Source organism: Rhea pennata, chromosome 3, assembly GCF_028389875.1.
Source record: "Rhea pennata isolate bPtePen1 chromosome 3, bPtePen1.pri, whole genome shotgun sequence".
NCBI lineage: Eukaryota > Metazoa > Chordata > Aves > Rheiformes > Rheidae > Rhea > Rhea pennata.
In genome coordinates this window covers 88,390,264-88,416,963 of record NC_084665.1, presented here as the reverse complement: position 1 = coordinate 88,416,963, position 26,700 = coordinate 88,390,264, and the positions used below count along the sequence as shown (strand labels likewise).

General features: G+C 38.6%; 2 protein-coding genes across 3 annotated transcripts in view; one reads left to right on the top strand and one right to left on the bottom strand.

Moving 5' to 3' along the window:
* Positions 1-2,546, bottom strand: part of MDN1 (midasin AAA ATPase 1) — a 111,594-nt gene extending 109,048 nt beyond the window's left edge. Inside the window, exon 1 of the mRNA XM_062572752.1 lies at positions 2,441-2,546. Coding sequence (XP_062428736.1) covers positions 2,441-2,539 — 99 coding nt within the window. The 5' untranslated portion in view covers positions 2,540-2,546. The remainder of the gene's footprint in view (positions 1-2,440) is intronic.
* A 1,430-nt stretch (positions 2,547-3,976) lies between these two features.
* CASP8AP2 (caspase 8 associated protein 2) lies at positions 3,977-26,579 on the top strand. Of its 2 annotated transcripts, none has more exons than XM_062572750.1 (10): positions 3,977-4,047; positions 4,773-4,848; positions 6,057-6,131; positions 8,613-8,713; positions 10,125-10,199; positions 10,891-11,006; positions 13,038-15,535; positions 18,094-21,073; positions 23,029-23,128; positions 24,015-26,579. In XM_062572750.1, exons 2-10 carry the CDS (start codon positions 4,800-4,802, stop codon positions 24,069-24,071), a joined length of 6,051 nt encoding a protein of 2,016 aa, XP_062428734.1. In that variant the 5' UTR covers positions 3,977-4,047; positions 4,773-4,799; the 3' UTR covers positions 24,072-26,579. The 2 variants fall into 2 exon arrangements, with proteins under 2 accessions (XP_062428734.1, XP_062428735.1); XM_062572751.1 differs by lacking the exon at positions 3,977-4,047 and adding an exon at positions 4,392-4,675.
* The last annotated feature ends 121 nt before the right edge of the window (positions 26,580-26,700 follow it).

Here is a 26,700-nt window from a genome sequence, read left to right as displayed (position 1 = left end):
ATGTCCTCCTGCATTTTGTGTTTCATACCATCATGTATGCCACTCACTTCAAGGACAGAGAATTTTCTATTTGACTTTTGTTGAGAGTATTTATTAACAGACCACCTCGCAGAAATAACAGCTCTTGAAAAACTAGAGACAGCAGGAGACCAGGACTGAAGCAGAAGTGAAATATACCATCCCTTATTTATAATGTCACATGACTTAAAGCCTAATTAGTCTTCCACATAAAAAGCTGGAGCTGTATTTTAGGAAAAAGCAGTCTCCCTTAGTTGGCAGGACATCAGGACATTTTTCTGACAGGCAGTAATAACTGGAGGAATTTGGGACAGTTAGGTCACCTCCTTTTTTTTGTTAAAAAAAGAAAAAGGAATAAAAGTACTTCTCTCCATAAAATACTAAGATTAAAAGGGCTATAAATAAGAGATTGGAGCCATTATAAAAATAGTTTTGCTCTTGCACAGAAAAAAAGAAAGGTAAAATGAAGGATGCCAAGCTAAAACACTAATAGAATAGGACAAGAGATCTGAAATGCAGTGCTTGAGATGTCCTTAAGCTAGTCCCACAGGCTAAACACAACTGCCCAAAAGTGACTTTTTTTTCTCATTTATACTGCTCAATGTATGTGTGGTGCTTAAAACTCTGGGGGATATGAAAAACAGAAAGGCATAAGGTTGTTTTTGCCCTGAAGTTCCCTTCCTACTAGCATTTTAACCTTCATACTCATGAACCTGTCCACAGAAATTATACTGTTACTGGAAGCTAAAAATGGATTCGCAAAAATCTGCATTTGTGATTCCACATATGAAAGTTCTGACTTAAGAAGACTTTTGATACCACACAAAACCAAAACTACATTTCAGTAGTTTGTGAAGCTAATTTTTCCAGCTGGCATATAAGATTCCTTCAGCATATGTGTATCTGCCATATTAAATATTAAGCAATTCATCCAGTTGAGCTAATCAACAGATCACATGCAAATATTTTAAGCTTAATTTCTTTTTTGTAAGTTAAATAATAAGCTTCTAAATGGAAGCAGCACAATACTTTTACTTCCATTAAACAGTTTCAGTATCTGTGAATAATATACATGATGATACCTACAGAAATTGAATTACTATTTTTGAAAAAGTACAGCATGAAAATGCCTACACTCTCAACCTGCTGCTTACGTGGTTTGCTTAAATAATCCAAAAATAGAAAGTCAGAAAACAAAGACTATTTAGAGAGCTTTTCATCCCTCTTCCTCATTAAAAGCACAGAAATAGAAATTTTGGCACCTTTGCAGTGTTTATGTTATACCAATAGTCTACACAAAAAGCTTTATTTCTACTACACATTGAAGTATATGGAGCAAGACCTTCCATCACCACACGAACAGTGACTTAGTATGAATCTCAAAAGGCTGTTCCTTACTTAACAGGTTGTGAGCAAGTCCCATTAGCAGTGATTTATGAAATAGTGAAGGAATAAGAAGCCAGAATGATAGCAAAGCTCTAGATACACAGATTGCAGGCTTCTTAAGTTACATACAGAGTAACTGGTAAAAACAAGGCAAGATAACTGAAGCTTTGTTTAGTGGTAAAGCAAGCCTAACACAAATCCCTAGACTGGTAGCTTCAAAGCTTAGGAGTAGCAGTTCAGTTATCAAAAAAAAAACACATCACTGTTCATTAATGTGTTCTCACAGAGCATCTGTAAACCTTAGTCTGTGTAGTCTTTATCAATTTCTAGCTAGCAACCTGAAGCATATTTCTCACAGCAGTAACCAGAAGTGAAAGGGCACAGTCTCTTTCCTCATCTCAAAACTTCCAATTTATCACTCCATCTGCCTTCTGCATCATATCAGAGGGGGGAGACAGATTTCTCACATCTATTTTTGCACTAGTCTGGTCCTCACCACTTTTTCTCAGATGATTCTCTCTCTTGAATAGCACCTCTATCATCTCCACCGTTTCCCACCAGTAGCATTAACTCTCAAACACAGCAATATATTCTTGTCAATTTTACTTTGATCCTATGATTTGAAGTGACAGAAGAAAAAGCTACCCGTCTACCAGAAAAATCTCTCAAATACCTGTAAGAAAGTTTTCCCCAACCATACCTAAGAGACAGCAATTTAGAGTGACAGCCTATATTCCAAAAAAAATGTGGTGATTTAGACTTTTCACCTTCAAGTAACCACATTTCCTAGACACTCTAAAATAAACGGGGACTTTGAGTCTGAAATGTGTACCCAATTCAGGGGCTTCAAAAGCTCTAGTATGAAAAACAGCCACAATATTAAGTCTCACATGTTGGTATCCTATTATAACATGTCTTCAAGTACTGCAGAGACCTGAACGTGTCACACCTCACTCTTCCTTGAGACGGGTGCCTCATTTACAGCGCCAAGGGGCAGTACGCTGCGTTCCCCCCTCCCCCCCGGCGCGGCGCTCACCTGCTTGGTCAGGAACCGGCTCAGCTCCGCGCTGCTCTTCTCGTTCCTGCGCGCTACCAGCCGCAGCGGCTCCGCCAGGCGGAACCGCAGCTCCGCCATGCTGCGGCTCCTCGGTCCCCGGCGCCGGGGCGGCAATGGCTGAGGAGCGCGGAGGGGAAGGGGGGCGGGGAGGAGACGGGGCGCGCGCCCAACCGCCCGCAACCGCCGCGGAGCCCGCGCGACACGTGGGGCGCGCGAGACGCGCACGGCGGGGCGGACTTCCGCTTCGCGGTGCCGTCATCTGCCAGCGACGTCGCAGGGAAGGGACGCGCAGGGTTACCCCCGCCCCCGCGCTCCACGGCTAGGCCCGAAAAACTACATGTCCCAGCATGCAAAGCTCCACCTCCGGCTCGGCCGCCATGAGTCCGCTTGCCTACAGCATGCTGGGATATGTAGTCTCCCGCCAGCTCCCGCTCCGGAAGCGGCTGGCCGTGCCAGCTCCGGGCGTCTGTGCGGGGCCGCTGCAGGAGCCGAAGCAACTCTCACCGGCTCTCAGTATCGCGGACCGCCCCCCCGCCCCACCCCGGGTGCAGGGATTCATTCAATGTGTTTCTGTCCAGCCCTGCTCTTCAGCTCCCACTGCATAAATTGCCATTTCTATTACAGGATTTGCCTGTTACTGGCGCACAGGTCACGGCGCCTGCCTTCAGGTCTTTCAAATCTAGGTGACTGTATCAGCGAAACACTTCGGACTGATCAAGAGCATCGCCAATGACCAGAGATAAATAAATGAGTATGACTCAGGGAGAAGAAAGTCTTGTTGGTGTTTCCACGAAGACAAGCATTCATGATTGTAGGTGTCACACCTCGGGGGCAGGAACCGGTAAACCAAAACGTGAATTTGGATCTAAGATATTAGCAGTGTTTCCAAGGGGTTTTGACACTGAAGTCATTGAAAGCAGGAGCACAACTTCAGATTTTAGACTGTAAGCGGGAGCCGTGGGCAGCTATCCAGTATCTAACACCAGTAGCGGGGACCTCGTCCTCAGCACCGAAGAGGATCCCACAGCGGGCAGAGCAGAGGCAAATGCTTATCTTCTGCCACAGCGCCATTAAAACCAGGCTGGCCCGCTTCCGCGGCTGCGGCTCTGCCCTGCGTGCCTGCACACCCGCCACGGTCGCGCACGGCCCTCTGAACCGCGTGGTGACCCTCCACAGCGAGCCCTCCCGCCTGCTCAACACGCAGAGCCCGGAGACGCGCGGACGGCGCCCAGCGCCCTTGCGGGGCCGCGGGCTGCCGCGCTGCAACCGGGAAGCGGCGAGGCCAGGCGGGCGCTAGGACCTGCCCGGCCCGGCCGGCGGCCATGGCCGGAAGGGGGCGGGGCTGAGGGGGCGGGGTCGCAGCGCGGGGGCGGGGATTGCTGCCCCGCGCGGCTCGCTTTGGCGCCAACAGCTCGCGGCCGGAGGGCGGGGCTTGATGACGTCGCGGTCGGGGACGCGCCGTGCGTCGGGGCCCATTGGCTGCTGCGGCCGGCGGGCCCGCCCCCTCGGCGCCCGGCCTGCGGGAGCGGCGGCGAGCTGCGGGGTGTCGCGGGCCGGGGTGACGGCCGCGGCGCGGCGGCCGACCGGTGGGTGCGGCGCGGCGGCGGCCGCGCGGGGCCCTCCCGCCCCTCCCTCCCTCCGCCCGCTCGCGCGGCGCGGCGCCGCCTCGGCTCCGCGCGGGCGCCGCTCCCTTCCCCCACGGGCGCCGCGCGGGGCGCGCCGCCGCCGCCGGGGCCCGCACCGCCTCTCGGGCTGCCCCCAGCACCGCCCGCCCCTCTCGCCCCCCGCCCCCACCGCGGCGCTGCCGGGCCCCGGCGCCCCCGGCGGGCGGCCTCGGCGCCCCGCTGGCCCCTCGGCCCGGGGCCGGGGGCGGCTGGGCCCTGCCAGCCCCTGCGGCCTGTGCGGGGAGGCCGAGGCCTGGGCCGGGGGGTCGGGCCCTCGCGGGCCTCGAGCCCCGCAGTTTGCGCGGTGCTGGGGAGCGGCAGGCAGCGCCTCCCCCGGCATCTGAGCGTCCTGTGCGATCTGTGTGCCAAGTTTTCTCTTTAGGATGCTTTTTTGCTACCCGTGGATAAAAGACACCGCTGAACATCTCATGCTGCAAGTCGGAATACTTAGAGGACAGCTGCTTTCTTATTTTTCTTGATAGTGTTCTGAGTTTGTTACCTTGTTACAAGATTCTTCTCAACCTGGTGTCAGATTTTAGTAAAGCGCAAGGTAGCATGGGCATGTGCCAAGATGCTTCTGCTTTGTGAAGTTGTTCTGAAATTATCGCTTAATCTGTTGTCTCTCCTCTAATATTTTTCTCATACAGATGGGGAAACCGTAGGGAGTTTGTATCATGGCAACAGATGAGGATGGACTGGGACTATTTGATATCCGTTACAATGGTAAGCTGTTGTGTTAGTTTACTTTCTACTTTGCAATGAAATAATGCATTTGCAGTGTAATGAAAATAATTAAGTTTGCTTAGAAAACAAAGTAGGAACAATTTAATTTGGGACAAATACAAAAAAGCTGCAATTGTAGTATGGCTGTGGCACAGTATCTTTGTAAGCTATATTGCGTTAATGAGTTTGAAATTGCAATCATAACAGTATTTTGGATTTCTAATGTGTTTTTGGAAATGACTGAAACAGGCCTCTCACCTTTGCTTTACTGTATATAGTTCAACCTTTAACTGTATCTTAGTGAACCAGGTATTTGGACACGTCAAGAGTCAGTTGCTTTACCAACTATTTGTAAAAGCAAACGTACTTTCATCTAGTACAGCATGAGCCAGCAAGATACTGTAATGTTATTACCAGCTCAGCAGATGATTGATCTGACACACATATGTGAGTTTCCTAGCTTCAGAATGACTGTGGATACTGATGTTTTTCTTCACAGTAACAATATTTTTTTTGCAGAATTGGAGAGATTCAGATAGGGTGGATGAGAATGATGAGGGGCATCTGAAAAAGCAATGAAGAAATACTGAGGAGATTAGCATGGAGTTTTATGGAACCAATTACTGTGTGAATAGATGGTAGTAGAATAGCCATTTTTTGAGTTATGATACAAAATGTTATTGCTTTCTGTAACTTAGTGAGGAGTGTTTCTTATAATAGTGATTTATCACGATCTTTTATCAAAATTTCTGGAGTTGTATATCCTCAGAGTTCAATGTATTCTAGAAAGCAGATTCAAGTTCAGGTAAGGTTGGCTTAGCTAGTTTATAATTTAAGTTAACTTGAACTTAAAGCTGTAAAATTTCCTTCATGCAAAATTTTGGTAAGCCTTAAGAGCTGATCTTAAAAGCCTGTCTTTGCTCCCTGGTGAGGAAAGATGTTTTCTTCATAGAAACAGTAGCTTGGTGAGTAAAGTTTCCCTGTCTTTTACTACTCTGTGCCTGCTTTACTTGATTCACAATGGTAGCTATATTTTACTACTCCTGTAGGATTGTAGTTATGCTTATTTTATAGGCAAGTTAAAGATTGGAGTTTATTAAAAGTTTACGTATATACATGTATATATTTTTTTAATATATGTACATATAGGTATATACACACTATATATATATATATATATATATAATTTTTTTTTTTTTTTGCTTCAGCTTCCCCCTTTAAGGAAGATGATGAGAGCTCAGTGGATATTTATGATGGCTTGGACAATGGTTTAACAGTTCCTGGTAGGTTGAATGCAACTTGCTGTTTGTTTTGAAGCACTATAGTATCTCAGTGTTTTTTAGGCTGGTTTCAAGCAAGTTGAGTTATCTGTAATCTTACATTTAGCTGAACTAACATATACTTTAGTAACCTACTTGTTTGAATTGAAGGTATGTATGTTATATGTTGTGCAAATACCACTGAGAATTTTTATATCTGTTAACTGAATTGTTATAGCATAGTTTTGGTGCAGTACTGGCTATTTTAAGAGACTGAGAGTGTGTATTTATGAAGAGGTACAGAGAAGCCTCACCTCTTCTGAACATGTCGCAATATAGGACATTTTACCTTGGGAAAGGCACTGTTCTTTGATGCCTTATAAATAGCTTCAGGACCAGATCCAAAAATCACTGGTCACTAAATCAATAATAAGAGCTGCAAAAGGTACTGTCACTGTAATACAGTATATTCAGTAGGTCCTCTTAAATTTTTGTTACTTTCTTGATAATTTCACACATAAAGGTAATTAATTTGCTCTTAACTTTTTTAAACTAAGAGAGAAATAGACCAAAATAATGTTCTTTTCTAGGAGTCAGTATAAAGTTTGCTGAAATGCAGTTCCTAACATTTAACAAGCATTTCGGTACAGACCTGTCTACTATGAGTACTAGAACAGGTTGCCCAGAGAGATTGTAGAGCTTCCATCCTTGGACATACTCCAAAGCCACCTGGACAGGATCCTGGGCAACTTGCTGTATGTGACTCTGCTTGAGCAAGAGGGTTGGGCTAGATGATCTCTAAAGGTCCTTTCCAATGTCAACCAATCTTTACTATACTAAAGGGCTATAGGACTTAGGGCTATACAAAACCCTACAGATGTGAAACATCTGTTCATTTATGGCTCTCTTTTTCATTTTGTGTGTACAACATAGGAGAATACTTTCTAATTCCGTATTTCAGAGATGGGAATGCATTGTTTAGTAAATTTAAAAAACACAAAAAGGAACAACTTAATGCAATGCAAATATTTCATGGATTACAAATGATTTTATGTATAGTCTAATACTGAGGGATCTTTTTATTTTATAATTAGAGAAGATCTTTGAGATTGTTGCTAAAGGTGAGAAAGATATTATTTGCAAATCCTCTTGTGTTATATTAATATAATACGAGAGACATGGAGCTACTGGAAAGAGCCCAGAGTAGGGCCACGAAGATGATCCGAGGGCTGGAGCATCTGCCCTATGAGGAACGGCTGCGAGAGCTGGGCCTCTTCAGCCTGGGGAAGAGAAGACTGAGGGGGGGTCTTATCATTGTATACAAATGGGTGGGTGTCAAGGGGAAGAAGCCAAACTCTTTTCAGTTGTCCCGTGTGACAGGAGAAGAGGCAATGGGCAGAAATTGAAGCACAGGCTGAGCGTGAGGGGGAATTCTTCCCTGTGAGAGTGACGGAGCACTGGCACAGGTTGCCCAGAGAGGTTGTGGAGTCTCCTTCTCCGGAGATCTTCAAGGCCCACCTGGATGCCACCCTGTCTAACATGCTGTAGGTGACCCTGCTGAGCCGGGGCGGGGGTGGGGGGGTTGGACTACATGATCTCCAGAGGTCCCTTCCAACCTTACTGATTCTATGAATATTCTTTGTGTTATATAGTGTCCAAAGACTGCAGTCAAGGGTTGAAACACAGTTTTCATAGTTAATTTATTTGTCTGTAGATTAATCTGTATTTGAGGTGTCATAAATCAGGTACTGTAAGTAGTGCATATTTGATGAATGAAGCACACACATTGATCAAGAAAAAACACATCTAAGTAATTTGGTTTGGGATTTTTTTTTTTTATCATTACTTCTTTGGAATGAAAGCAAAGGAGTTTATATTTGAGATGGAATATAGACTGGAGCAAAGAACAGTTGTTCAATACAAGAAATATTTCAGACAGATGACATTCAATCCCCTACTATCTCTACAAAAGCTCTATTTTTCCTGTTTCATTCTGATCAGCTGATCTGTGTTTTTGAACGTGTAGGTCAGTAGCATCTGAATATTCTTTTTCTCAACTGCAATTGTTTTAAAGGCTAAATCTGGAAACAAGATAAATGGCTTGCAGGATGCATATATTTCTTCTAGCTTTTTGCTATCTACTGTTTCTGGAACCTCAGGTCACTGTTTAGATGTTGCCTTTCTGTGCTTTGTAATTGAAGTAGGTTTACTGTGAATTAGCTCTCCTTTGATTTAGAGCAATGTATTACTACTAAGTCACAAAAGGCACTCACCTTTGTGTATAGGTGTTCTGTAAATCTGTAATTTTTTTTGATTTTCATCATTACCTTTTATGTGTATGTAAATTAGATCATCTTTTTTCAAATAAAACTAACAGAAAAATTGAAATTGAGAACGGGAATTTCCTCACCTAATGTTGTGTTTTAGAAGTCTTCCTTAATGGCACAATGCAAACTAGCTAGCAAAAATAGCTTTTCATTTATGTAATTATTTTTCTTTTTACAGACAATTCTACTCCAAGTTCTACACCAGCTGGAAATAGTTTAAACTTATTTGATGAGATATTAATTGAAGAAGGAACTGCAAAGGAAGCATCCTACAATGAGGTGTGTATTAATACAAGAAAACTTGAGGGGAAAAAGAAAAGATTTCTGCAAGATTATGTGCAAAAAATGTCTGTCAATATGGTCACATTACTAGAAAAATAGGAAGCTGTTTCTAAATAAGGGAATAAAAACAAGAGTGTCCTGAGAAACTCTTATGTCAACAATTTTATCATAGTAAGTAAATCTTTTGCTCTAAATCATGATCTGTTCTCATTTAGTATCCCTTTGCATGCAGTTTTATCAATTAGGTTACGAGAAAATTTATTGTAATTTCTTTCTAGTTAAAGGTCTGTTCAATTTTTTTGATACAGAACTGATCTTAACATTTCCCTTAAGGAATTTTACTTGACTTAGATCACTCCATGGTCCATATACCTATGTCATTAATTCTTGTCCTCAAGACTGAAGACAGCTGTGCAGTAAATAGCTGCTTCTAACAAATCAGCAGAACACTTACTCATGTAGCATTATGTGCCCTGGTCCATAAAACACATCTTAATTGTAAACTTGAGAATTGGAGTAAAAAGCAAAAATCCACAGATAGAATATGCTATAGAAAGCAGGGGTGAAATCTCCAGGAATTTAATAAATGATGAAAATATCACTTGGAAAGATTGAAAGCAGTTGTCTATGAAGTATGGCAATACGGAAAATATGGTCCATTTCTTGTGAAAGTCCTGTAGCTGTCTGATTTTAATGAAGGACTCTTGTCAAAGATTTCATTTTTAATTTCGTATTTAATATTTAAGTCTGAAATCTCAACAAAAGCATGTACTTCTGCAGCCAATTTTGAAGTCTTAAGATCATTCTAGTAACTCCTACTATAATTTTCCTCAAATGATTTTATTATATAAAATATGACAGACAAATCCTCTATCCCCTTGAACACAAGAAGACAGTGTTGTTGTAAGGGTGACTGAGCGGTGGAACAGGTTGCCCAGAGAGGTTGTGGAGTCTCCATCCTTGGCGATATTCAAAAGTTGAATGAAGACAACCTGCTTCAGCTGACGCTGTTTGAGCAGGATGGGATTAAACTAGATGATTTCCAGAGGTCCATTCCAACCCCAAATATTCTGTGATTTTTGTGATCTGTGTAGCACAGGGGACTAGTTTCTAGCCCCTCAGTAATTTCATCTTTAACTTCCTGTTGCTCTCTAGCCTGTTACTGTTGCACAAGCACCCATAGATTTCCTCTTACATGGATGCCTATGATATTTAGAGACTTCATTTTAACGCTAGTAGAAGCATTTTGAGGTTTTCTGCTTTAGTATGAATTTATGAATGTCCTTTTGGAAAAAAGAACTTTGTAACAGGATTTGCTGTGTTAGCTGACTACAAATCCAGAGGGGTATTTTTTGTTGTTTGTTTAATTAATCCACTTCTATACTGTGAATCCTTCTCTGTTTGACAGTTGCGGGCAGAATATGGAAAATGTCAACAGCAAATCAAAGAGTTGATGAAGAAATTTAAGGAAATACAGGCACAGGTACTGTAGTTTAAAGAACAACATTGTCAAGATTTATGTAAAACAAACTGAATATTTCTTTTTGGAAGAACTAATTATATATTCTTTCTAGGATTAATCCATTTTGTGTGGATTTTTAAAGCACCTAACAGTTCTTGCTACTAGGATGGTTGTTAGGATAGCCTACTGACAAAATCAGTAGATAAATTTGCTTGTTTCCTGATGTTGCATGTAATAAGACAATAGTTGATTAAAATCTTCTGTCTGCTTAATAAAAAAAATAAGCATGTCAAATCAATAGTTATCAGAAAGACACCCAGTTCTTTTGCTGATAAAAATCTACATCTTACATTTGACAATGACTACGGAAGCAACAAATTGGGTAAAAGATGGAATCAAATGGGAAGAATTAGAGGTTTTTCAGCTCTATGGTTACTTAATTTGTAACATATTTTAGTTTTGATAAGTTTTTATGATTAAAAAATGCTGAATAATTACCAGGAATGTAAACAGCAGCAGAAGTCTGAAGTAAAAGAACAACCTGTTCGGACTTTACTAATTCTGACTGATCCAAAGCTGTTCTTGTATGTTCTACTGTCAATTTACAGATGAGATTTTTTCTAATAGCTGTATTGCGCTGATTTTCATTGTGTTTGGATTAATACCCAAGCTAATTCTTTCTCTCTTATTTTCTATATATATTTAAAATTAGAATGTCATTCTACAAAATGAAAACCAAGCTCTTAAAAAGAATATTTCAGCACTTATCAAAACAGCAAGAGTGGAAATTAACCGTAAGGATGAAGAAATCAGTAATCTCCATCAAAGGTACAGCTGGACAGTGGAACTTTACACATTTTTATTGCCCAATTGTGTTTGTATACTGTTTGTATATTGTTAGAAAACTGCATGTATTTTAAGTAGGAAAGAATTTTTGTTTACTAAGTAATTATTTACATAATCTAATACTGACACAGTCAATTGAAATTCATATGTATCTTTTCCTAATGAGGTCTTTGGTTTCTAGTTAGGAAAACAAAGAGGGATCCTGAAGCATGACTGTTTGCCTGAACTCTTTAACTTAGTTTTACAACCCATTCTTTTTGGGTTGTTTAGCTGTCTTGTCTGTATCAAAGCAGATACTTTCCTACGTGTTCCAGCTTCAGAACATGGTTTCAGACTGATGAATTTCATGAGACTTTTTAGACGGTAAATGAAAATAAGTACAGAGACTATGTAATGTCGTCTTGGTAAGATGTAAAAGCACTTTCTCCAATGGTAGAAAACAGCAGTTAAAGAATTCTTGGTAACGTCTGTGTATTACTGATCTTATTGCAAGTTGAAGAATCTTATTAAATTATGGATGGTAGAGTAGCAGACTATAACGTTTCTGGGATGTTTGAAACCAAAGCAGGACTCAGGACCCCTGACTTGTATTCACAAGGTCACTTTGTCACTTGTGTGAACTCGGCCAAGTCGCTTGTTTTGTTTGTACTTCAGTTCAGTTTGATATTTTCTTGCACCAGAAGTGTTGTAAGGAAAAAGGTTGATTTAAAATTTCTGTGCTAAAGGTTAGAAGTGTATTGGGAAATATGGCTGGGAGGTATATTGCCAGAAGTCATCTGGTTGGGGTCAAGAGGTTTTAATATGTTAATTCTTTCAGTTGATTGGCTGTGACAAGATAGCTGTTACTGTCTCGTCTCTGAGGATGGTTTTCCAAGGCATAAATTAAATTGTTTGAAAAGTGTGTTCTTGTTTTAAATACTCACCCTCACTAATGTGTTCTTAAACTCAAGCGGCCCACTTATCTGTAAAGACTGCTACGGAGGTGATACATTTCATGGAGATTGTTAACACTTATCTCAGAAATATTGGATATAATTACATTCATAATACATGAATACATGTATAATTGCCAGAAGAAAGCTACGTGAAATTTTGGCAATATAGCTCAAAGAGAAATACAGGGAAGGGTTTGGATTACAACGGCAGCAACACTGTTTTATTTCAGTGGTCAGTTCACATCATTTAAGATCACCATCTTGCATCTCAAGTGCAACCATCCATGGGGTTTTTTTTTGGCATGACCGTAACTTGTTTCTGTGTGGATTAGCTACAATCGTTTTTTCAAGTTAGTGGTAGTGGTGTTCATGGAATACTTTGAATATGGCCGAAAAGTGTCCTTTTTTTTTTTTTTTTTTGTCCTGATGAAATAGCTTTGAGTGTTGTGTTATTAATCAGCTCAGGCCATACAGGCTGCATGTGCCCTTACTTTTATTATGATGACCTTGCAGCAGTAGCATGTGGCCTTGATGAGGCTTGATTATCGTAATTTACTACTTGTTTTCCGTAGCTTGAAGCAAATTCCAAACACAATAGCTTATTTATTTTTTGGGTTGACTAAACACAGTCACATTATACCTATTGTTTTATCTGCCAGTTTACAATGTAGTAAATTATCAAATTGCTCTGATTTTTAAAATCACTAATGGTGCAAACCCCAGGAATATATAGAACAGCTTTGTTTCTAGGGGAAGGCACTTTTTGTAGCTGGGCAGTGAAATGCTAATTTATATTATTAAAATTGAGAATTAGACCAAATACAGCACTCTTCCACTGTTTTTATTTTTTCTGTAGATGAATTTTGTTTGGAAAATATGTGTGGAAATTATTATTATTCTTTACATGGTGCTAAAGGAAATTATTAAACTTCTCTTTTATCCAATGTTTCCTTCAACTTCAGACTAGAAGAAAGTATGACAAACATTTAGAAATATAAGCGTTCTGTATAATTTGGCTTTAGTTATTTTTAAATAAATTTTAAAACTCTAAAATGACTTTGTTTCTTTTTATAAACAGACTATCGGAATTCCCCAATCATCGAAGTAGCTTCACCAGAACGTATCTTCCAGGATCAACTAATGGAAGGTGTTTCGAGATGTGTAAATCAAAAGAGCCAAAATTCAGACCACCTGATGTAGGTGACAGTTTAAAGATGGATCACAGAACAAAAAATGACTGTACAAAAGATACATATCACAATTACTCATCTCATAATATGGACAATGGGAAGTCTAACTCAGAAAAAAGAAACAATCCGTATTTACTGAGATACCCTCCTGAAGAGCTCTGCAGTGATGGTACTCATACATGTCTACAAAATTATGACCACTGTTCTAACAAGGATAATAGAAAGGAAAGAAAAGAAATGAAAAGCGATGAACAGTATAGCAGGGGAAATGTCAACAAATACAAAAGAGAAATACATCAGAGCACTGGTAACAGTATTGATAGCGAAGATTCAGATCCTCATCAAAAGCTGAAAACTCCTTCAGAGAAGGCTAGTAAAAATGAGTTACAACAAAAAAGTCAGAGCACAAAACTCAAATGTAGTCCAAGTGTAGAAAGAAGGGTAGAAAAAAGTGTATCTTCCTGGGAGAAACAAGCTACCAGTAAGGACAGGTTTCAGACAAGAGGCGACTTGTATACCGATGAGAGGTCACAAATTGTGACTAAAAAAGACATTAAAACGCATGATAAAGATGAAAAAAACTCTGGACAAAAAAATAAACCAAATGAAAAACTACAGGAGCAACCAAGGAGGTCTGGTAGAGTCAGTAGTCCACATTCAAAGAACCTACATGAATCACGTAAATTTCGCCTGGAAGAGTCTAGGAAAGGAAGAGACATTGACCACAAGAGAGAAAGAGGAACAAATGATTATACTTCTCGAGAAGGAAGGTCTTCACCTTCTAATGCCAGCAGTAGAGAGCATAAATATGCACGCTCCAAGGAAACCAGTAGTAGGTATGAATGGGAAACGGCACATTCAAAATCAGAGAGACATAGAACTGAAGAAAAAAGGAAAAGAGAGAGAGAGAATCAGGATGAAAATAGACATTCTAGAAATGAAAGAAAAATTACAAAAGAGCTTTCTCACCAATCTGCAAAAGACTATAAGAAAGGTACAGATGTTACAAAAGGTGAAAAAAACAAATCTCATAAACCAGAGGAAACATCTAGAGTAACAGATAGTTTAAAAGAACATAAAGCTTCAAAAACTAAAGTTGATCAAACTGAGGCAAAAAGCAAAGACTTGAAACTCAGCTTTATGGAAAAACTAAATTTAACTCTTTCTCCTGCTAAAAAACAATGTCTCTCTCCAACTAAAGAATTTGAAACAACTTCCCAAAAGGTGAGTGATGATGGAAGTGCAGAGCTCACAATGCAGGCAGAAATACTAGATTGTAACCACCATGTTAACTGTGGTCCTCCAAAGCAAACTAATTCACCACTAGAAGTTCTGGATAGTGCAGCTCAGATCAACCTGGAACAAGCAATGCCTCCTGCGAATCCTGATAGTGAAGCCTTGAAAACAGCAGCAGCAGGTCCAGCACAGTCTGAAGCATTGCCAGCAGTGGCAGCTGATGATATGAGCTCAGAAACCTTACCAGAAACAGTAGTGGGTCAGGTACAGCCCCAGGCTTTGCCAGGAGCAACAGAGGTACTAGTTCCTGATGAAATGCAGACAGAAACTTCATCGGCAGCAGCAGAGGCTCCTGATTTGGCTGAATCTGAAGCCTCAGCAACAGCAGTAGCAGCAATGGATCTGGATCACCCTGAAGCTTTGCCTCTGGATGTGGTAGGGAGTGTTGCACAGTCTGAAAATTTACCTGTAGCAGTGAGTGTGACACAGGATGATAACATGCCAGCAGCAGAAGTGACACAATCTGCATCTGCCAGTGAAAGTCTGGGGGCCATTCCTGAGTTTGCAGCAGAGAAGGAAGAGGAAGGTAACATATGGCCAGCTGCTGATGTACAAAACTCACAGGACCAACATAGCTCTCAAAACCTTGCCTTAGATGACTCAGAGGCCAGGAGTTCTGGTGACTTGAAGTCCTGTGGTATTGCTGATGATATTAGGGAAATGCAACCAGACTGTTTAATAAAAGTAATACAGGATGATGATCACTTGGCTGCAGAAAATGTTGAGTGTTCTATTGAGAAAACAAATGTCTGCAAAGTTAATGTGAACATATCTCAGTCACCTGACAGAACTGTATTAACTGATAAGGAGGTACCGTTAGTTGACCAGAATGTCTGTAATGTGGAGCCAGACTTACCCGAAATCACTACGACAGTATCTTCTCTTAGTGGTGAGACATATCCTAGAACTAAAGAGAGAGAAACTAACCCTATTCCTGTTGATGATGACAGTTCAATATTGAGCATTGATCTCAATCACTTGAGATATATTCCGAAGGCTATCAGCCCACTGAACAGTCCAATGCGTCCCTTGGCTAAAGCACTTAGGATGGAAAGTCCCTGCAAAGGTCTTGTGAAGAGTTATAACAAAGGTACTTCTATATGTGTATTATAATTTGTTCTGTGCATAAATGCTTAGAGTATGTTTTCACAGAAAGCAGTAATTACTTTCTTTTAACTGATTTCTCAAACATGCACATCTTTTCTTCTTAAGCTATATAAGTCATGATGGCCCTTTTTCTTTGGTTTAAAGTGGAAGCATTTAATAATGCAATCAAGATTGTAGCCAACTGAACATTAGTGCTTGCAAAATTGTGGTTAGTCACTGTTTACTGATGAATGATTGAATTAAGAGTTAGGTACAGACTTCTGAAAAATATAGTTGTCTGAAGCATAGTAATTTCTGACTAGGTGTCACTAGGTCTTTCTCTGAATTTTTAAAGGTGTAAGTCATTTAGAATCAGATGATTGGAAGTATTTATTTACAGGAAAGCTGGAGAGTACCTGAGACTCAATTTCTGTGAATGACAGCTAATAGATGACTGTTCTCTCTAGTTGAATGAATTTCAGTTGAATTTTTAGATCTATTTTACAACTGTGAGTCAGTTGAAGTAAAAGAAATCATAGATCATTAAGATATGTTATTAATAAAATAAGAACTAACTCCTAAACCATATGTAGAGGTAAAATGTGGTGACAGCACACAAAGGGAGAGAAAATAAGTAAACCAAATATTTAAGTCTTTCATTTGTGTGAATTTAAATTTCTTGTAATCTCCTGTTGCACTAATAAAAAGTTTTCCTGGAAGTTTTTACTTACTACTAGAAGAGGAATGGGAAACTGTGGAGTTTAAATTCTTTTTCTTATATTTCAGAGCATAAATCATGTGATTTTGCAAGTCTTAGTGTGTTTTATGGTGAAATTCTGCCTCCTGTGCTTCAGGCATTTTCTCCTGTCTCTGAATTCTTTAGCAATTTATATTTCATTCCTACAGCAGTTTATATGCTGAGATCGCTAATGATTTTTGTGCAAGGACACGAGAGCTTTGGGAGCAGAGTAGGTAATCATCAAATAAAAATGTTTTTCTTGTTTTGTAGTGTTTCCCTGGGTTACTTTTTAGGGGAATTCATCGTGTCCAGGACTTGGTACCATATTACAAAGCCACAATTTTAATTTTTGAAGTTAGATGCCTAGTTGTCTTTGTGACCTGATTAGTGATGTGCCTATCAAATCCCTATCAAATGTCCTACATCTGTTAAATTGGCAAGAGGCTGTGGCTTCCCTTGACCCTGAAATTCAGTATTCCCCTTTCTACTATCCTGCAGTGGAGGGGTGTATATATGTTATTGCACTATTTCATCTACTTTCATCTGGTACTTTAGTTTGTGGAAATATCAAAGTGATTAGTACAAGAAAATACTCGTAATTGATCCTTGTAAAGCTGAAATGGAGGCAGTGATGGTATATGTCTTTACTCTTGTGCAATCTGTATAAAGTGAACATTTTCAAGCATAACTTTAAAGTGGTAATCACAAATTCACTTTTTAGGGAGAAGAACTTAGATATATTCTGTTGTTTTATGAGATTATTTTTTAGAGTTCATTAAGCAGTCTAATTACCATGCAATGAACCATGTAGAATGTTTTATTAACCAGATTGCCCAGCAAGCCTAAAATTAAACAGCTACAAATCTTGTTAATCAATACATATGTACTTCATTGGAATTGTTATGCACTGGAAATAAGCTAGTCTTTTCTTTTGTAACATACTGTTTTGTAGTTAACTGCAATTGCTTCTTTTTCTTCAAAAATAGCATTTGTTTGGGAACTAAAATAATGATTAAATACATATTTAATGATGTTCAAAAAATATAATTAGTAAGTTTATTTATGAGACAGAATAAAGCATACCAAATTTAACAAAACTTTAGCCTTTCCTCTCACATTTTTCATTCCCTGTTCTTATCCTTCAGAAACCTGAATTATAGACCAGTAAATTTATAATATAAAATTTCTATGTTCTTAGTTATGGTGCTGGTCATCTTAAATGCATTGAAAACTGAAATAGGAGTTTATCGTGTGTACAGTGTGTAATATAATGGGCCTTTCTCTTTAGTAAGTTTGTATATTGAAAGGCTTGAAGAATCAGGTAGATCCTTTTCGGAAAAGATAGTTAAATGCAAACATTCATAGTGATTTGTACTGCACATTTTGTTATCAATATAAAACCAGTAAAAGAGAAACAAGTGTATACACATATTAATCCACGGTGATGTTAAAATTGAGTGTTGTGTGATGTCAACAAGACCTGTCAAAGTGAATAGAAAGAAGCTTAAAGCTGCTGGAATCCTCTATTTTTTTTCCTCTTCTGAGCCAGATGAGTTCTTGAAATAGATCATGTGTTTTTGGTGAAATGTTATGTCCTTGTTTGCCTTTTGCAGCTCAGAAAAGTGCCATTGAACTAGTAGTTGCTGAAGAGAACTGCCCAAATTTGTCATAGCGGAAGATCAAACTTGCTGAGTTGTAGCTGGCAGTTTTAAAGAAACAGTTATAAACAGTTACTTCACAAAACTGAATCTTCCATGTTTTTCTTAATGTTTGTTCATAATTGCATTCTTTATGGAGATTAGCAAACTGTTTTCTTTTTATAGATCTAATTCCTGAAAGTGCAGTTGTCATCTGTCCCTCAAAGAATTTGTCCAAGGAGGTGAATAAAGAAAACCAAAAGCCAGTTAGCATGTCTGGTGAACACTTAGAGATGGAGTCCCAGCTGAGCATCTCTTCAGATGAAATAGAAGAAGGAGAAATCATAAGTAGTGATGATGATGAAGAAAAATCTAAAACAGAAAGAACCTCTGAAAATACGAAAAAATCAAGACCAAGGTCTTCTCCTGAAACACGAAATTTGACCAGCAATCCACATAATCAAAAGAGTAAAACAATCTGTGGCAATGAAGATAATGGAAAGTTTGTTTCTGTGAAATTAAGTATAAAGAAGAGCAGAGAGAGACATAAAAACCAGACCTTCAGATCTTCAAAGGAGATGAAGAGAAATAAAACTGTAAGCATTGCTTGTCTTGAAAAAATGGTTCAAATTATTATTGAACCTTCAACTGTACAAGAAATTATGCAAATGCTAAGAGCTATACGAAAGCAGGTGAGGAAGAATTATATGAAGTTCAAGGTACACTTCCCAGTTCAGCATTTTCACAGAATTATAGAATCTGCCATCATAAATTTCACATCATTAATAAAGTACTTGAACTTCTCCAAGATGTCTACATTAGGTGAGACTTTAAAATTGAATCTCTGTGATACTATAGAGACCAAACTTAAGCTAGTTAAAAAGAATGTCATAGTGGATCGTCTTTTTGAACAACAAGTATCAGATATGAAAAAACAGTTATGGAAGTTTGTAGATGAGCAGCTTGATTACTTATTTGAAAAGATAAGGAGAATTTTAGTAAAATTATGTGATGCAGTAAGTGTGGGAAATGAGAGTGAGGAAGGGAAGTTCGAAAGAACAGGAAAACAAAAATACAAAATTAGTCACAAAAATGATGTTCAGAGGCCTCGAAAAAAATCCTTGAATGCTAGATCTCAAAAGACTGAAGAATATATCCTTTCTAAGCCAATTGTAGATTATCAACCACCTAAAAAGTGTCACCATGAGAAAAATAAAACTGATGCACCAAAAACTATCTTTACAAAGTGTCTTAACTCCATTGATAACACAAGAATTTCCCAAACCAAAGTGCAGCCCTCTAAAGAGAGTAGTTTACAAGGCACTCTCACGCCACTGAAAAGTACAAGGCATGAAAAGGAAGGATTTCAGCTAGCCAAAGAGGCTAACAAGTCTGATCTTAATTATGATCTTCTCACAGAGCAACAAGCATCCAGTCTTACATTTAATCTTGTGAGTGATGCTCAGATGGGTGAAATTTTCAAAAGTTTGTTGCAAGGTTCTGATCTCTTGGAAAAAAGTAGTAACAATATCGATAGACATGAATGGGAATTCAGGACACCAGAAAAACAGCTTTTAGAAAGTCAGAAATGCAGAAGTAATAACGCTGGATTAATTCAAGAGATTATTCCGAAGGAGGCTTGTGTGGAATCTCATCCAGTAGAGGATATTAACTGGCCCGTTGTTTCACCTGTAAGAGCTCCTTCTTTATCATCCAGGCTTCAAATGTCAGTTGATCCAAATGTACTAGATGAAAGCTGTATGTTTGAGGTTCCTACAAGTGCAACTTCATGCAAAGATAATGAGTGCAGTTTACAAAAAAATAAATCCTTTGTTTCTTCTATTCTTCTTGAAGATTTGGCTGTTTCTTTAACTATTCCATCACCTTTGAAATCAGATGCTCATCTCAGCTTCCTAAAACCTGAGAATACCTCTGGTTCAACTCCGGAGGGTGTACTTAGTGCACATTACAGTGAAGATGCACTTCTCGAAGAGGAGGATGCCACTGAACAAGACATTCATTTGGCTTTAGAGTCTGATAACTCAAGTAGTAGATCAAGTTGTTCTTCATCATGGACAAGTCGGCCTGTTGCTCCCGGTTTTCAGTGTCGCCCCAGCCTACCAATGCAAGCAGTAATCATGGAGAAATCCAATGATCATTTTATTGTAAAGATTAGGCGTGCAGTGCCATGTACCTCACCAGCATCTGATCAGATGGCATTAATGAAGGAGGCATGGGCATCCTCAACCAAGAATGAAAATGAAATAATGAAAGGTGAAAGAGAAAGAAAAGAAAAAGAAAGAGAAAGTCAGAATTTGTTAGCAGCCACTGTGCAAGGAACTGTCAAGCCAGATCTGACTAAGGCTAATCAGTTGCATTACGTCAGCACTGGGCAAGAACAAAGTCCTGCCTCACCTCAGCTTCTGAAGGATTCGCCTAATAGTACTGGAAAGGAAGAAACTGTAGGTTTGCTTGGGCCCTGTAGAAAATCTGCAAACACAAATAGCTTTGACACTGAAAGCCTAAATGAAGACTGTGAGAACTCTCAAACAGATGAATTGAAAGTATCTGAAAGCGTAAATGATGTTGTGGTTAGATCGGAAGCTTCTTATCCCATTGGATGCACTGTAGAGTCATGCATAGACTTAACAGATGATACTGGTAATGAAAATTCATGTCTTGCAGTGCAATCTACTGCAGATAAAAGGAGTCAGGAAACTTCTACTGGGAACTCAGAATTCAATGATAAAAAGGAAGACCTGGATGAGTGCTCGGTTGATGCATTTATAGACTTAACAGAAGAGCTTTCCAATGAGACTGTGGCAGGTGATGGTAGCCTTGAAATAAAATCCACTTCAAATACTGATGTAGATTGCCAAATAAATACAGATGATAAAACTAGTAAAAAAAGGAAAAAAGACACTATAGAAGACAATTATAACTCAAAAAGAAAACGGAAAGAAAGTGAATCAGTGGGTGAAGGAAATGTTGGGAGTCATGTGAAATCTGAAGAGATAAATTCAGTATCCAAACAATCTTCCAGTAAGACGAATGAGTTGCCAGAGAACAAAGACTCTTCTCCTTTGGCTTCGTCTGCATCGTCACCTAGTCTATATGCCAAAAACATTGTTAAAAAGAAAGGAGAAGTAGTAGTTTCCTGGACAAGGTAATGATTTCTGTTTTTTAACTGTGATGTATTCAAAAATGGGAGGAGAAGGGAATTAGCTGATGGCTGGTTATTCAGAAGCTCTACATCTATCTTTAATGGTAGTGTAAGAGCCTCCTTTCATCTCTGTAGGATGGTTTTATGAGACCGATTTCTCCCCTTAGTGCCATTGAAAGGCGCCAACATCTATTTTATCCTTTTTATGTAAAGTTTGTCCAGTGGAAAACAGATTGAAGAGATGAACTCTTTTTTCACATAATCCTGTAGCCACATAAGGCTACTTTGGAAGGCTACTTACATCTTAGGTTAGAATTGGTGGCAGAGGTGGGTAAATTAAGCCTTAATGGTCTGTGGGCATTTATTTCCTCACTTACCTGGATCTCTCAAGACAAGAGTGTTTCTCCTCTTGTTTTTAAAGATTTATATCTTAAGGAAACAAGACACACTATATTACACTACCCGTAATTTTTGTCTCCTCTGCTCCTTTCTTATTCTATTCAAAACCCCCAACCAAACTTGATGGGATAGAAGTTGTTGCTCCTACAAGGCCTGGAAGCATTGGTGACCAGGTAAAGGAGAGCAGCCAAAGGTTTCCCTCTCTGATAGAGGCATGAGAGCAAACAAACAGATACTTGTTTTGGGATCTACTGTGCTCAAGCTGCACACATGCTAGTCAACCTTTCAGCCCATATATTGTTTGAAAGCGGTCGTCATGTGCACTAATTACTGCTCAGTCAGTAGAATATGGGAGGAAAGTGAGGCGATTATAGGTGCTGGAGATAATTACATAATGTAGGAACAGAGTTATTGTGAGGTGAGGGCATAAAAACCTTAAGAAACTAGGGTTAGGTAGTTTTGCTGTTAGCTGTAGCTTCTTGCTACAACTTCATATCATTCAATGTTTTATAAAGAAGTTCCTAAAATTTTCAGGACAGACTTTTTTCCTGAACTGTAGTTGGGGTTGGAAGTAAATTTCTAGCTAGGTTTTTAGAGAAAATACAACTCTTGCAGGCAAAAAGACCGTGTGTGTGTGTGTGTGTGTGTGTGTGTGTGAGAGAGAGATTTTTATTTAGCTAGTGTGATCTTTTTTTTTTTTTTTTTTTTTTATGTGTAAACCAGTGAGATGAGACTTTCCTACAACTTCCCTTAAGAATGCGGCTAGATTTTATCCATCTCAGTCTTTGTCCATCTTTGAACTAATGCCTATGAAAGTTGAAGTGGTTCTTTAAATGACACTTTCACTTGAAAATTGCTTGAAAATAGAGAAAATTTAATTAAAATATAACTTACTGAGATATAGCGTGTTTGAACCAAAGACACCTTGTAGCTACTTTATAATAACTGAGCCTGTATACATTTTACAGAAATTCTAAACTGATGAACAAGAGAAAGAGTGGATCAATGACACACTTATGAATAGACTCCCAATCCTTTTCTTTCTTTTGAACCCCAGGTGTGCTCTGACTGTTTGTTATATTAGGCCACTTCCAGGAATCAGGCACCTCTGTATTTATTCTGTGAATTTCGGTGGGGCTTAGATGAGAGCTGTGATGGATGGGTAGCCACCTAGAATTGCTGGCCAATATTGAATTTAGGAGTTGATTTGAATTCAGGTTTAAGCTTCTGCTGTTGATGCTTAAAGTGACCTTGCCCTGAGTTTTTGGGGTGACTCTGTTGGAACAATCCTGCCCTCTATAAATAGGATCAGGTAATGCTTGTTACTAATTTCCTGTCTGTGCTAACTCTGTTACTCTGTGCCAGTAAAAGGGAAGGTCCTCCATTAGTTCATTACTGTAATTTGAAATCACATTTTGGAGTTTGGGAATATTCAGGATTTTAAAAAGGCATGCATGTTTTTTTTTTTTTTTTTTTTTTTTTTTTTTTTTTTTTTTGCTTTGTATGCATGCACAAATATGTGTGTATTATCATTAAAAGAAAATATATTTTTGCTGTAGAAATGATGACCGCGAAATCTTACTGGAGTGTCAGAGAAAAGGACCGTCAAGCAAAACTTTTGTTTCCTTAGCCACTAGGTTAAACAAAAGCCCAAATCAGGTAGGTGTTCTGATTCTCTCCCTTTATGACAACTCTCTTGTTACATTTCTGACTGCAGTTGAACAAAAAAATTTTTTGGAGCTCTCCTGCCTGTCTGGAGTTGTTTTGTTCTTTTGATGAGGAGTTCTTGAAAGAAAATTTTTAAATTCTATCATTTATTGCTTCTTAAAAATGTATACTAAGGAGATACTGTGGTCTAGGGATTAACTCCCTGTTCCAGTACCTTGAAACTACCCTGCTAAATCATAAGCCAAGGAAGACTGCTATACAGTGGTAGACATGCTATAGCTATATGTGTATAGCTTTAAGAAATACTAATTCATAGTTGAATGAGATCAGCATATAAGCTGTAGCTGTGTTAAAAAAAAAAATCTCTTGAACTTTCTTGTACAAACGAGTTTTGTAAAATCCTTAGTAGACAGATTATTCCCTAAACAAATTGTACAAGACAGTAGAAAAATAGCCGATAAAGTGTACTTTTTTGTGGAGGGAAAAAACAAAAATAAGTTGTTGGCCTTTTTTCGTTTGAATCTTACTCTGAGTTATACCTGACAAAATCCAAATCTGATTGCTTTGAAAATTTCATCTTTTGTCTCAGACCTTCCTGATGGAAGGAATCTTGTCTTGAACAGTTGCTTTTGGCTGTCTGTAATTAGCCTGGAGACTATTTCAGATGTCAAAGGTGTAGGAAAACTTACTAAATTGTTTGGAGCACAAATCCAACTAACCTGTTGATTGTACTCCTGAAACTTTCCCCCTAAAATTTCATAGAAGCAAACAAAAGGAATGAAATAATGATTTTTTTTTTTAACTTTGAGATTAGTCTGTCTTGGTAGATACGGAAACCCAGGATATTAATAATATGCACTTTTTTGTCCTTCTTTAGGTTTCGGAAAGATTCAAGCAGTTAATGAAGCTTTTCAAGAAATCCAAGCGCAAGTGAACTTATTACCAAGCTGCTTTGTGGTTACTGGGTTTAGCTGTTTTCAGCAATGAGACTACAACCAGTGCATTCATATGGTAGGGCTAATGGAGGTGTCCAAGTCAGAATACTTAGTTCAGTAAATCTGGTGCACTGTTAGTTGTTTGCTTCTGTGACAATGCTTCCACTGAAATGCTTTTTCCTGGTCCGTACAGCAGGGCAATAACAACAGACTATCTGAGAAAGAGTATGCACATATAGGTAGAGCTATATCATTTTAAGGTGGTGAATCTCCTGTTGATTAAATGTGTTCTGTAAGCACGGACAAGCGTGCAGTCAAGTGAAATTGATGGCTGTTACTTAACTTGTGAGAAGTACTGTATATGGTGATGTGGAACGATAATTGAAAAAAATAGGAGTTCTTAAACTAGTTGGTAGGTAATTCTAGTTGGTAGATAATCCTAGAAAATGACAAATACATCATCTTGGTTATGTTGAAACATGGAAACTGGTACTTCGAGAAGTTAGGCCTTTTCCTTTTAAAATAGCACAGTGCAAGGGTAGCAAAATTCCCAAACCTGCTTATCTAGTAATTGGATTATGATGGTAAGGAATAGGTGGTTCTTTGCTACTTTGTCAGCTGTTCATAATCTGCTTCAAGGAAGGAATCTAGAACTGTGTTTGTCTTCAGCTTTAAGCATGTTCTCTAAGCCACTTCTTTGCGACTTCAGTGTTCAACAGAAAGAAAGGAATGAATTCCTTTCTGAGGGTGCTTATCTCTCTCCATTGACAATGGAGAATGCCTAAGCAATTGGTTTAGAGTAGAATCCTAATTTACAGATTTTTGAAATCAAAGAGTCCCACATTGGAGAAAGTGAAACCAGTCATTAATGCAGTGACCAGTTTTCAGATTCTTTTAAATTGTAAAATGCAATGATAAGGAGCAATCGTTTACCAAGGATCTGTAATTGAAAATATTTTACAGTTCTGATGATATTTAAACAGCCTTAGTGTTGAATTTTGCACTGCTGATTAACTTTTCTTTCAGAAAAAAATACATAGGATTTTTTTTTCAAAAATAGTTTTTGCTTTGAAAATGGATAATATTTATCTTCTGCAAATTACATTTGGGAAAGGCACTTAAATTTCTGAGCTTAAGTTAAGCTAAAGTAACTTGACAGGCCTTCTACATAATGAACATTGTTTTGTTTCCAAAAAAAAAAAAAAAAAAAACAACATAGCAAGCCATTTTCTTTTCAACAATTTGGAAATAGACCTTTACAGTTTTATAAAACGTGATTGATACTTACTAAGAGACAAACTTTTTTGTAAAAACAAGCATTTTCAAAAGCCTAATTGACTTGTTTTGACAGCAGTGTATCTATCTTGACGAATTTAGTGCCTCAGAAATTCACAACATGTTTTATTTAAAAAAAAAAAAACTTACAAATGCTTACAATTTTACTATAGGTACTAAAAGTAAATATATATATTATTGCTTCATCCTAAATTTATAAAAAGCTTTTTATTTTAAGAAACATTGATTTATAAACCATCAAATATTTACTGGGAGTTGCACAGGTCATGCTTGGATTGTGAATTCATTGGGGTCTGAGATTTTTTAATTCTTTATTGAGGAGCTATAGTCTTTATTTAGTCAAAACATCTGCTGAGCTTAGCTAGAGCTTTGTTTGAGTAGCAGCTCCACCTAAAAGCACAAACTTTTTTTCTGAAATTCAGTGACCACTTTTTCAGAATAATGTGTGGGGTTTTTTTTGTTTGTTTTTTGTTTGTTTGTTTGTTTTTGGCCCCTCCCCAAGGCATAGCAACTAACAAGATAGACTTCTGATTCTATAAACCATCAAATAATTCATCAACAATGTTGCCACTGGCATCTTTGGAGAATTATCAGCATGTCCTATGGAAGTATGAGTGTCACACTGCCAAACAGTGTCTAATGCTCATTTTAGACAGTGCTCTGGAAAATGTTAGAAAGAACTACTTGAATAGGTTATGATGTCGACTTTGGCAGTCTTCCATCTTCTGTGCTTGCTTCTAAAACGTTTGCTTTTGAGAATCAAGTGTCATCTGAACTACACAGGCAGTGCCTAGTGATTTCAGTTGGGGATTTGTATACCTATCCATGCTTGCTCTAAACAAACATTTGTGACAATTGTTTGCTTACTAGAGATTTAGATCTAACTGAATCTGTTAGTTTGTGGAGTATTGTTTATGCCCAGATTCAGCTCATATTTCAGATTTTTTTCCTTAAACATACTGTTATAGAGGAAAATGTGCACAATACTGAAGGCATTGAGGGAAGTAGCCTCTCTTCACTTAAGTGAAGTAAGTAACCTCTCTGTCTCACAAAAGCAGGCAGTATTTTACTACAAAATCGTTTATTCCTCGTCTATGTTTATCTACTTTTGTATTTGTAAAGGTGGGGGGCAGGGAAATTGCTGTTTTGGTTCTGACTTGGATTCCTTTTTTGTAAATTATTAAACTTTTTTTATGTTCTGTCTACTGTAAGTATGTGTACAGGTTCCTACATGGTCATGTAAAATATCTGATATGTGTATATATATATATATATATAAATATATGTATAAATATAGAGAGAACTTTGTTTAGCCAAAGATGATTTTTTTTA

What these genes read in the sequence shown, in the direction of transcription:
- CASP8AP2 (XM_062572750.1), top strand. Translation starts at nt 4,800, where the DNA reads ATGGCAACAGATGAGGATGGACTGGGACTATTTGATATCCGTTACAAT. An exon ending in CAATGGTTTAACAGTTCCTG is followed by an intron (nt 6,132 to 8,612) that starts GTAGGTTGAATG and finishes TTCTTTTTACAG; the next exon opens with ACAATTCTACTCCAAGTTCT. An exon ending in GTAGTAGTTTCCTGGACAAG is followed by an intron (nt 21,074 to 23,028) that starts GTAATGATTTCT and finishes TTTTTGCTGTAG; the next exon opens with AAATGATGACCGCGAAATCT.